Here is a 12,539-nt window from a genome sequence, read left to right as displayed (position 1 = left end):
GCATTATACAAGTTTCTGGTCCTTAGGCTTTGGTACAAGTTTCCAAGTTCTGTTCACCTCCAAGGACTTCATTTTAGCTTCCATAAAAGCCTTCCATTGGTTTATTTCCTTTGTCTGCATGGCTTCCTCATAGGTTTTTAGTTCTCTTCTTTGTACTTCAGTACCTGCAAGGAGGGCAGTATATATTAGATCAGCATAGGAATATCTTGTAGGTGCCCTTACTTGTCTTCTGGTTCTGTCTCTTGCAAGCTGGTAGTCTTGCAAGTTTTCAGGTTGAATCTCAATGTCATCTGCTGTTTCTATCTCATCCTCATGTTCTGGATAAGTTTGTCCAGTTTCTCTTCCATGTTCAGTAACAGCTTCAGTTTCTTGGCTGGTTTGAGTTTGAGCAAGAAGCTCCACCTCAATTGGTGTAACTTCAGGTTGGGTAAAGGGATCATCTGAACTTGAAATAGGGTCAGTTCTAGTTCTAGTTTCCTTACAAGGAAAGACTCCTTCATTGAATACCACATCTCTGCTCACAATGATTCTAACCCCTGGAGAATCTCTATCCCAAAGTCTATAACCTTTGGTCCCTTCTTGATACCCCAAGAATATGCACTTGGTTGACCTTGGTTCCAATTTTCTTCCTGTGGTGTGTGCATAAGCTGCACACCCAAAAACTCTTAGGTGGCTTAGAGCTGGGACTCTACCAGTCCACATTTCCTCAGGGCTCTTTAGGTTTATTGCAATAGATAGACTCCTATTTACCAGGTATGTTGCTGTTGTAAGGGCTTCTCCCTAAAAGGAGGTGGGGAGTTTAGAGGTTATTAACAGGCACCTAACTTTATCAATGAGGGTTCTATTCATTCGTTTTGCCACTCCATTCTGTTGTGGGGTATAGGTTACTATCCTATGTCTTAAAACCCCTTGGTCACAACAAAACTTGTCAAATTCTTGGTTACAGAATTCCAGCCCATTGTCTGTTCTAAGAACCTTCACCTTTTTTCCTATTTGGTTCTCTACTAGGGTTTTCCAGTCCTTAAACCTAGCTAGAGCCTAATCTTTGGTTTTCAATAAGTACACCCACACCTTGCGGCTGTAGTCATCCACCAGAGACATAAAGTAATTATTCCCTCCATAAGATTTCACTTTTCCAAGTCCCCAAAGGTCAGAGTATATGTATTCTAGTGGACTAGTGGCTAGGTGTGTCCCCTTGGTGAAACTATTTCTATGCTGTTTCCCTAAAACACAATTCTCACAGTATTGGAGGGGTGTAGTCTTGTCCTTACCAAACTGCCCTTTATGCTTCAGAATGTCCATGCCTTTTTGACTCATATGGCCTAATCTAAGTGCCACTTTTCTGTATTGGACAAGTTAGTAGAAGTAATCACATAATTAAAGCAGTTTTGGGAATGGTTCCCATAAAGAATATAAAGGTCATTTCTTTTCTCTCCTTTCAGTATCAGGTTGTTATCTCTATATATGTTCAAGCATCCATGTTCTGCTTTATAACAACATCCTGATTCATCTAAGGTGCCAAGGGATATCAAATTTCTTTTAAGTTCTGGTATGTACCTAATCCTAGTTAGTTTTACCATTTTTCCATTGTTAGCCCTTAGAGTCACAGTGCCTATCCCTTTTACTCTACATGCATTATTGTTTCCCATGTAAACAGTTTCATTTTCAACATTTTCAAATTCCTGGAACCAGTCTCTCCTAGGACTCATGTGAAATGAACAGCCTGAGTCCAGCACCCACTCTTCACCAGTGTCATTCATTGACACAGTAAGTACTTCAGGTTCCTATACCAGGTTTCTAGTAGTGGCTAGGTTATTCTCAGTATTCCCTTGTTTTTGTTTTTTAATCCACTCAAAACAATTCTTTTTAATATGCCCAGTTTTATTACAAAAGAAGCATTTTCTATACTCTCCTCTATGCTTGTTACTGCCCTTCCATTTTTTCTTATTTCTAGCCCCTTGATTATTCTGATTTCCTTTACCAGTTTGACTAGGTTCTAGTCTACTCTTAACAAACAGATTTGTGCCATTTCGTTTCTGAGTTTTCAATTCTAATTCTCTGGCCTTAAGTCCTGCTGTTATTAGGTCAAGATTTGGTACAATACCCGAGTACTGTAGGGCATTCTTGACTACCTGGTAGTCATCAGTCAAGGAATTCAATAGAATCATGACTAGGTTGGTTTCTCCTAAAGCTTGGTCTGTCCTTTTTAGGACCAAGGTCATTTTCAGAAACTCGTCTAGGTTTTCATCTATACTCTTAGCACTATCCATTTTATAAGAGAATAAAGGCCCCTTTAAAAAAGCTAGGTTGGGGGCAGATTGCAAAGCATACAAGGTAGTGAGTTTACCCCAAAGTTCAATCGATGATTCAATTCCATCTACCTTCCTGAGGATGCTGTCGGACAGATTCATGATTATCAGATTGTACGCCTCCTCATTGATCTCCTCTTTCTTTTTCAACTTCTCCTCTGGCCACTTTTCGGAGTCCTCTTCCAGTGCGATGGCAACCTTATTGTGAGAAAGCAATGCTTTCATCTTTTTCTTCCAACTCCCAAAATCAATCTTCCCATCATATTGGGAGATCTCCATACGAGTAGTACTCATTATACTATAATGGTAAGAAAAAAAAAAGAACTTAAGAAGGTATGCGGCGTTGTTACACCAGAAGTTGTCAATTACTGCTAGGCAGTTTTTAAGGCGTTTACTGGTTTCCAGCCTATATACCTTTAAACTTAGCCAAGATTTGACTCCCTAGATCCTATTGGAGACTAGAAGGAATCACAGTTTCGAAAAGCCCTAATTTCCAAAAACCCTAATTTTACAAAACCCTAATTTCACGAAACCCTAATTTCTAAGAAATGGCTCTGATACCACTGTTATAACCACTCACACAAGAATCAACCAAATAACAAAAAGATCACAATCAAGAATCACAAATCACACACACAAGAACAACCGGAATTTTACCGTGGTTCACTTGCTCTATATTTGAGCAAGCTACGTCCACGTTGAACTCGGGAAACACACGAGCTCGCTGCACTAAATCACTATCAAGATTACAGATTACACACAGCAACACAAACCCCTCAATAACCCTTCTTCAACTCGTAACTCACCCTAGAGATTACACCCTTCGAATCCCTATAAACAGCGTATACAATACACCGAGAATGACCTGACCAAGTCACTCAATCAACAAGTTACAAGATTCACTCAACCTAGATTGAAACCCTAACAGACTCAAAATGGTGTTTAATGAAGAAGAGAGACATTTACAAAAATGAATACTGCGTACAAAATGCCAAAATAACTCTGCTTTTATATGGTTGACATTAAGGTTAAATTTCAGCCGTTGGATCTTCTCTTCATCAACGCTCAGGATTGTTTCTTCAGTTTGGATCAAAACGACGTTGTTCCATTTAAGTTCTAATACGACAGCGTTTCAAGCCATCATCCAACACATAGGAATTAGAGTTAGTGAATACAGGATTTTCGTCCTCCATTCTTTCATTCATATCTTTGTAAAATCAAGATTACTTAATTGATAATATGCTTTTTAATCTTAATGTTTAAGAGTTCTTCTTCTTCTTCTTCTTCCTTTTTCTTCTTACTATTATTATTTGGGGTAAATAATTGTTGATCTTGAGCAACCCGACTCTCCTCTTCAAAACCCATTCCTCCACTAGCACTCTCCACTCGCTGTTTGCCGCCCATGACCTGCATTTGTCGCCGCGAGACAGTCGCGTTTTGCAGCCTTTTCTTTTGCGTTTTGCTGGTTTTCTGGTGTTTGATGGGGTGTGGCTGTTTAGAAGTGTTTGTGTTGCTGTTGTGGTATTTTTACTTGGTCGCCGGCCGCTCCCCCATCACTCCAACTTGCTGCTTCATTGTCGCCCACCACTTGTTCGACCTTTTGCTGCATCAACTCTCAATCTGCCTAGCAACCAACTGTTGGAGTCTAGGCTTATTGGTGACTGATTGTAAGATTTACCTAGCCATTTCCCTACTGCTGGCGACCAAAAATTTTATGGATTTGAAAACGTCCACCACTTGTTTGCTTTTTTTGTGGCTAAATAGAAAATTATCACATTGTCCTTCAACAGACAGAATTCACTAACAGAATTTAACGAAAAGTGGGTGTTTATCATTTCCAAACTTTTTAAGCACCAAATAGTTTTTACGATAAACAATGGTGGGTGCATGTCATTCAGCCTAATTTATTATAAAAGATTTATTTCAGTCGGAGATTTGATTACCAAACTTCATGGTGAAGTGATTCAGATTCATATCATTACGGGGTTTTGCAGGAAAACTTTGATAACTAATAACAGAGACAAGAACCAAAAGCTTCCAAAACCGAAAAGGAAATATCAACCGACACATCGTAGGTCCCTATAAGAGAAAACGACTATACTTTTAAATTATTCCTTTTTCCTTCAATTTTGATTTTATTTTTCTTTATATATTTAATTTGGCATCATCATCTCTGTCATACTCAGGAAAAAAAAAGACGGTACGTTACCACTTCAATTTACGGTTAAGTGTATCTTTTTAGGTTAAACTCAGAAAATAGTTGGAAAACTCTTTTCAAATGTATCAGTGCTTCTTCTAAAATGTTTCAACTGTTTTTAAGATTACAACACATTTTAAAAACCCAATTTTATTTACTTTAATAAGATCTATGAGGGATTTACAATACTTTCTTATGGTACCATATTTTATTTATTTATTTATTGAAATAACTGAACTCTCAAATGCACTATAATTCCTTTTGGTTTGGCCTGCCACAAAATGTCTAACGTTACTCTTATTAATCACTTGTTACAAGAATCTTAGATTCATGCAATTAGGAATCAAAGACCTGAAATTGCATATAATTGATTTGTGGTAGGATGTGCATTGGGAGATAGTGTTTTCTGTAGCTTTTTTATCTTGGTTAGACTTTGGTTTTTGATTCTATCTCAAGAGTTTGTCTTATGGTTGGCTGACCATCTTTATAGGTCTTTTTGTACATTCTTTTTATTTTTCTATTTTGAGCTTAATTACAAAAAAAAAAAAAAAAAAACAGGAATCAAAGAGCTGAAATTGTACATAAAAAACCCTAAGACGTCAGCCTGATAGTCAAAAAAGTTTGCTTTATTCCTTGAGTTTCTGGGTTCAAACCTTGGGACCACCTACTACAATAATATTATGGCTTACCTGGTCTTTTGAGGTTGTAGAGTGTTCAATGAACCTCAAAGATTAATTGACATGTACGCAAGCTAGCCCAGACACCCAGACTACCAAAAAAAAAAAAAAATTGTGAGAGCAAAGCTTAAATATTTGATCATAAATTAGCTTCATGAAAGTGAAGTGGATGACAGAGGCTGCAATAGGCGGGCTGAGTTGTTTTCAGGTGGAAGGTGCTTTGTAATGCCACACAATATGGACATACGCACGGCCACTCATGTCTTAATTTGTTCCCATCAACTAGTTGAAATGTACAAGTACAATAATGCAGCTTCACCATAAAAATTTATGCTAAATTTGTACTTGCCTAACCTTTCCTGTGAAGGCATGCTAGTTTTGGGTCACCTCTGTCTCTAAAGTCTGAACAACACTGAGCTCGCAATGGTTGGTGGTTAATTGCTAAATACAATATAAAGTGAGAAACGAATAACAGAAAAGACACATGTCAAATAGGGAATGAACAACCTCTCTCAAGTTCAAATCAACATCTCTTTGATATTACAGCAGAGAATCAAGTTCTGCACGCGGATCAATGGTTAACCAATGGCTACACCACTTCTTGTTCTCCTTGAGAGGAACTCTTCTTTTATTTCTCACCACCATTATCAATCACAAGAACAAGTAGTACTTTTGATGAAGCTTGCCGCTCAATCCTCCTAACCATCATCAATAATTTTGACCATTTGCATTTCATCAATGAAGATAATGGATTGTGAGAATATTGGTTTTTTCATAATCATATTATGCATACGTAAGTTGGACAAATATCAGTGGCCTGACCCTTAATGGACGCAAGTACAACCATTAAATCAGGGATAAAGATATTCGCCAGTAACTAGCTCAGTTCTGCTAAGGTTCTAGCAAACTGGACAATGCCAGCATGTGTAGCAATTGAATGAATCAAAAGCTACTTCTAACACCGCCCATCCATTTCCGTCCCCACCCACTTCATTTTTTCACCATCCATCACGCCTCATTGATTCCAAATCCGAACCCATCAATCAAATCTATGGTCCTAGTAAGTTGAGCTGTCAGCTCCCGACTTACTTTAAGCTGGTTTAGTGTTTGCTAGATTAATTTAGTCATCATATTTTGAACCAAGTTATTGCATATATATATATATATATATCAATATAAGTTGTGGTTTTTCACAAGCTTAGCCCCCCAGTTAGCTAGTTCGATCTCTTTTATCAGCTCAGCTTGTTTATGCCTTTCTAATCATCTAGTCAATTCAATATGTACATGTCGCCGCTAAAATAAAGCTGAAATTTTAACCAACACTGTTTATGCAAGAATGCAAAAAATGGAAGCTGTGAAGAGTGTTACAGATCGACCTGAGCCAAGAGACACCTACAAGATTGCTTATATAATCCATTTCCTTCTTGGTGCAGGGAATTTGCTTCCTTGGAATGTTTTTATAACAGCAGTTGATTACTTTGGTAGTCTCTATCCAGCTAGGCATGTTGAAAAGGTTTTCTCTGTGGCTTACATGACTTCTTCATTACTTGTTCTAGTTTTAGTGGTGAGCAGAGGTGGGTGGAGTTCCAAGCTGAATTATAGATTGAGAATGAACTTGGGGCTTTCCATGTTTGTTCTCTCTCTAGTGGTGCCTCCAATTATAGACCGAGCTTGGAGCGACAGCGGGACAAATGGAGCATATGGTGTGACAGTGGCATCAGTTGTGATCTGTGGTTTAGCTGATGGCTTAATAGGTGGAAGCTTGATAGGATCGGCTGGGAAACTTCCAAAAGAGTATATGCAAGCTGTTTTTGCTGGAACAGCTTCTTCAGGTACAAAACGTTTCTCTTTGTGTTCCTATTTTCATATTCTTTTTGATTAATTCAATGTACCACAAATACATGAACACTGCAGTAAGAGGTTAAGAACTTTAAAGAAAAATAGAAACACACTAAAATAAATCTATTTCCATGTCAGCAAATATGCTGATGAGAACTAGTTTTTAATGGAAGAACCAAAAAAAAAAAAGCATACTTTTTTAGATCAGTTGAAACAAAATTTGAGGAAGAATGGCCTTAAACGACATGAGCATGCTTTTGCTTTTTGCGAGAAGTTTAAAGGTGCATGCTCGAAATTATTAAAGTAGTGCCTACAATTTATGTTACCAGGAATCCGGAAGCTATTTCTTTCACTTTCACTGTTTTCGTTAGCATGAGAGATCCCTTAATGCCCTGCTATGGGATCCCTTTTATGTTTCTTCTAATCATCACTCACTATCTTTACTTTCTTGGACAATAATTGGATCACTTCCGAGAAAGTCTAAGCAGTTCCAAAATGATGTCGCATGTTGTTGCAAAATTACCAATTTATTATAAATATTATGATTGAAGAGACTTGATGTTCTTATAAAACCATTAGATTGTTTTCAATGGCCATAATTTTCCTTGCACTAATCCATCTGGCTGCTCTGCTTAATCATCTGAATAGAACACTTAGACAGTTGCTTTCAGTTTTTTGTCCTAAAATAACCTGTAATATAGGTGACAGGTTAGAAGAATCCAAGTCAAACTCAACTCAAGTAATTGTTGTCCTAATGAACCCTTTTTTTTGTAACAGGTGTTCTCGTTTCCATCTTGAGGATTGTTACAAAAGCATCACTCCCACAGACTTCACATGGTCTTCGAACAAGTGCCCACTTCTACTTTATAGTCAGCACAGTCGTCATGCTATGCTGCTGTCTGTGTTGCTACTTGTTAAACAAGTTACCAATCATGCAACATCATTACGGACTTCATAGTGTCAGTGACGATCCACTTTCTTCGAGGCAAAAGTTTTGGACAGTGGCAAGAAAAATTCAGTGGCCAGCTTTTGGGGTTCTCCTTACATACATAGTGACTCTGTCAATTTTCCCAGGATTCATTGCTGAAAACCTGGAATCTAAGCTTCTTCAAGATTGGTATCCTGTTCTACTGATCACGGTTTATAATGTTTCGGACTTTTTGGGGAAGTCTTTCACTGCAATATATGTTCCGAAGAGTGTGAAAAAGGCAACATGGGCTTGCACTGCCAGGGTTTTGTTCTATCCACTTTTTGCTGTTTGCCTCCATGGACCCAAGTGGTTGAGAAGTGAAGCACCTTTTCTAGCTCTGACATTCATGCTCGGGTTGACTAATGGGTATCTGACAAGTGTGGTCATGATCCTCACTCCTAAGTTGGTGCCTATTACAGAAGCAGAGATAGCTGCCATTGTGATGATTTTGTCCCTTGGAATTGGGCTGGTTGGTGGTTCAGTTCTTGGTTGGTTTTGGATTATTTGAAGCTTTACAAGTTCTCAGGCTCATGGTCACCTGTGGCTTGGAAGAAATTAGGCTTCTAAATTAGATATTGGATTATCTTCATGTAGGCCCAAAAAAAAAAAGAACCATTAGTGAATAACAAAAAATCATTTGGCAATTCTAATTAGTGTGATTGATGAACTACTTCCAATTCTGTAGTTTGTTGATTTTTTCAAATCTGTCATGTCATCCTACCAAGTTCTTCATCTGTACTCTTTGACGGCTAATGGCAAAAGTACCCTGCCCAAATGAAATGATACCGATATTAAAACGGGCAGAAGTTAGCAAAACAAAAATCATAAAATATCCAGCAATTAAGCATCTCCAACTTCATGAATAAATAGTGGAAGTTAACGGGAAAAAAACAAAAACATGAAGTGCACTGAGTAAGGTCAACGGAAAAACCCTTCATTCATGTGCAATAAGAATTCTTCGGGCATTCAAATCACAATCAACAGAGAATCAATTCCACTGAGGCTTAGCTTGAGCTACAACAATATGTGGTTCTGAAACCGCATTTCATATATGTCTGATACTGTAATTTGGATTTGACACCCTTGGCGGCGTACGATATATTTAGAATTGTTGGGCATTTAATAAGTGTTTATTGTTCTTCAATAATATCAAAGCCAATCCTTTGCCAAAAAGCAAAGATTTCAAGAATAAATTGTAGTAGTGATGCAGTGGAGAGAGAAATTTCAACAAAAAATTCATTTCATTGTTAGTGATATGGCAAGTTTTGACCCTGTTTTATTTATTTCGCGTTCTCATCCTTAAAGTAGCATGGTTAGTGATTGCAGAGTTCTGACGTAGAGGGTATTATTACCAAACTGCCCTTCCATCTTCTTCTTCTTCTTCTTCCGGCCATTGTCACTGCCACCACCACCTAGCCGCTATCGCCACCCAGCCACTGCTGTCACCCAGCCACCGTTGGTTGTGGCTTTTTAACAAACAGATGGTGGGTGCTGATGGGTGAGTCGAAAATAGCCGATTTTTCAACAATCTGATCTCTTAAAATTCAACAAATCAACTCTAATCAATAGCCAAGCAAACTTCAAACAAAAACTCTTGTAAAATCATTTTCAAACAGCTCCAAAAATCAAATCAAAGCAACCCAGAGCAGTTGCGTGAATGGCTAATCGGGAAATGGGTTGGGGTCGCATAACGCGACTGAAGAGGTTGATGTTTAGAAGGGGCGAGGATGGAGGTTTGAATGGTGGCGACGGGGGGGAATTCATGGTGTCCAAAATGGACGAAAATTGGTCGAGAAACAATGAGTTTGCGTACAAGTGCAGAGGCCGTCGGTTAGCGATTTGAGGGTGCGCTGGGGTGGAATAGAGAGGGGTTTTGGTGAGCGTGATGTGAGGATTTAGATAGAAGTGTTTGGGGGGTTCGGTGGTGTCGAAATCCGACCAGATCAGGTCAAAAACGACCATCGAATGGGTGAAGACGGGTCACAGGAAAACGGTGCAAATCTGGCTAGAAAACACTCAAACAACCTTCAAAAGGTGATGGGTAGCTGAGTCCAGCTGATTTTGGTGGTCCGAACCAGCGAGGAGCCTGCTGAACAGCCGATGGCAGTGTCAGCAGTGTAATGGGTTGGAAATTATGGGGTATTGGAATGATTATTTTACCCCTTAACCATTACACTGAACAATTTTCTGTTAATTCAAGGATGAAAATCTGGAATAAATGAAATTAGCGGTGGAAACATGCCATTTCGCTAATTTTGGGTGGGAAAACTTACTCTTTTATCTTTTATTATTCTACTACATGATATGGCTCGAAGAATAATAACATAAATAGAAGTTACAGGTTAACAATACAACTCGTCTCAAAAGCCAGGAAAAGGTTAACGAAATCTACAGGGGGTATAAACAAAGGTCAGAAGGTTATGTCCAAACTATGATACAAGAAAGACAACAGGTGGAGAATCTAAGAAGCAGCAGCTATTGGAGAAGGTCCAGAAGAAAGTCCATGGAAATAAATAGGTTCTGCTGTTTTGGTCATATCTTCTCCCTCCTCATCTTCTTCTTCTTCCTCCTCAGCATCCCAAAGAAATCGAGCATATGATGCAAGAACGTAACTGTACCATCAAATTAATAAAACAACGTCAACCCATTGACTCTTAGAATCAATTGAAGGTAAAAAATCACAATAAGAAAAGGTTACAAGTCAGACTTATATCACAACCACTGCAGGTTTCAAACAAATCTTTGTTTCTTCATTTTCCTCGACTTAAAAACAACTTTAGATTCGTCATAATTTACATAAAGAAATATAAATAAACTATCATTTCAAGAAAACCAACTCTCTTTATGCTCAATTAGCAGCCTCTAACCGCGCGAGATCTAGAATTATTACAATCTGTAGTCACCATTCTTTTAAGAATTGTATAACATGTACCCAATTAATAGTCCATGGTTAAGATCGGGTTCCATTCTTTTCCCATTAACTACCATTCAGAGATTTATAAAATTTAAATATGATTCTCACCAGTCATCAGGAGTAGCTTTTACAGCTTGATCAAAATAAGCTTCGGCTCGAGGAGCATCCTTATGACTCCGCCATATCAAATCCGCATACATAGACAAAACATTTCCATCATTTGGGTTTGCCAAAATTGCTCTCCCGCAATACTCCTCTGCCTTCACGAAGTCCGCGCGAACCTGTTTTCACACCCATCAAACCCCTCAGCACAAACAACAAGCAATTGTATTTTTAAATTATTAAAGTGATGATCTTGAATTAACATTTACCTCTTTCAAATATCTGGCTTAGTTACTAAGAAGTAGCGGATTTCCAGGATTAGCTTCGATCATCTTCTGATAATAAACATCAGTTTTATCATTTCCATTATTATTTGACTCCCACCTTCCATCTCCACTTCCACCGTTCGATCCACTTCCACCGCCACCACACATCTTCCCGCCACCACCGTACACTCCACCACCTACCATAACACGAGCGTCACCCTCTTCACTCGCTAATCCAGAATTCGAAAACAAACTACAATCCAAAGACGCCGTGCCGATTTCGTCTTCCTCCGCGACTGCCACTGCACTGATAAATGTGTTGGACAGTCTCTTCTTTGGCAAGGGCGGCACAGTACAGCTTCGAAGATCGGTCTCTGAGAGCGCTCTCGTCATAATTTTAAAAGAATCATCGTTTTGTGGAGGAGAAAATTGAGGAGTTGGAGACGAAGCTGTTAATGTGATGGATTTAGATCTTTGTATTTGGTGAAGTGTTTCTAGCTCCGGTAAAGACGACTCTTTCGCGTTTGGTATCCACGAATTCAGTATCGGCGTTGAAGAGCTTCGTAGAAGCATTTTTTTACAAGAAGCACAAGGGTTGAGAATTAGAGAAAGTGAGTTTGGGAGGAGCTGTAAGATCTCAACTCTCCAGTCGTATGGAGTTGGTGGTCTGAGGGAGAAGACGCGCTCTCGTTGATTTTTATAGGAAGACAGAAAGGAAGGTACGGCTAAGATCTCGGCCGTTGGTTGAGTGCGCAACGGATCAAAGTGGTATATATGACGCTGTGTGGCTCACGTGCTTTAATTGTAGATTTCTACGCATTGTTGTTGGTTGACTGTTATTGCCTTCCTTGGCTACTATTTTTCAGTAAGTTCGATATTACATAAAAATTTTCTTTAAATAGATTGAATATACAATTTGTTTAATAATGTGTTGACAAGTGCTCTTATTATCGTTGAATTAAGTAAAAACATTATTTTATAGTGTTTCATTTGTGAAGAAAATTGAACAATATTATGCTTATAATTGGATTATACAACTGATTATATAACCATGCAAAAAATGAAAGATAAAATAATTATTTTACATAAATTTTGTTTAATTTTTGTCTCAGTCATATAAATCAATTGTAAGCAGGGGCAAATCCGGCCACTTCATCGCCCACCCTCAATTTTTTTTTTTAAATGTTATTATGTATAATTTATATATTTTGGTCTACCCTAACAAAAATATTAATGGACAAAAGTATTAATGTATAATTAATTTT

At 38.3% G+C, this 12,539-nt stretch overlaps 2 protein-coding genes across 2 annotated transcripts; one reads left to right on the top strand and one right to left on the bottom strand.

Annotated features, from left to right (window-relative positions):
- The first annotated feature begins 6,394 nt into the window (after positions 1–6,394).
- On the top strand, positions 6,395–9,332 carry LOC116130324 (equilibrative nucleotide transporter 8-like). Its single transcript, XM_031416072.1, has 2 exons — positions 6,395–7,015; positions 7,800–9,332. Exons 1-2 carry the CDS (start codon positions 6,520–6,522, stop codon positions 8,498–8,500), a joined length of 1,197 nt encoding a protein of 398 aa, XP_031271932.1. The 5' UTR covers positions 6,395–6,519; the 3' UTR covers positions 8,501–9,332.
- A 965-nt stretch (positions 9,333–10,297) lies between these two features.
- LOC116130318 lies at positions 10,298–11,866 on the bottom strand. Its single transcript, XM_031416065.1, is given in 3 exon segments — positions 10,298–10,604; positions 11,015–11,187; positions 11,278–11,866. Coding segments are annotated over 3 exon segments (894 nt in total). The 5' UTR covers positions 11,848–11,866; the 3' UTR covers positions 10,298–10,453.
- Between the last annotated feature and the right edge of the window lie 673 nt (positions 11,867–12,539).

Source organism: Pistacia vera, unplaced genomic scaffold (assembly GCF_008641045.1).
Source record: "Pistacia vera cultivar Batoury unplaced genomic scaffold, PisVer_v2 Contig219, whole genome shotgun sequence".
NCBI classification, from domain to species: domain Eukaryota; kingdom Viridiplantae; phylum Streptophyta; class Magnoliopsida; order Sapindales; family Anacardiaceae; genus Pistacia; species Pistacia vera.
Note: the sequence above shows the minus strand (reverse complement) of the source record. Positions and strands in the feature narration are given on the sequence as shown.

Excerpts from the sequence above, each read along its gene's own strand:
- LOC116130324 (XM_031416072.1), top strand. The coding sequence starts at position 6,520 with ATGCAAAAAATGGAAGCTGTGAAGAGTGTTACAGATCGACCTGAGCCA. Across the intron at positions 7,016-7,799 it reads TGCTGGAACAGCTTCTTCAG|GTGTTCTCGTTTCCATCTTG; the intron begins GTACAAAACGTT and ends TTTTTGTAACAG.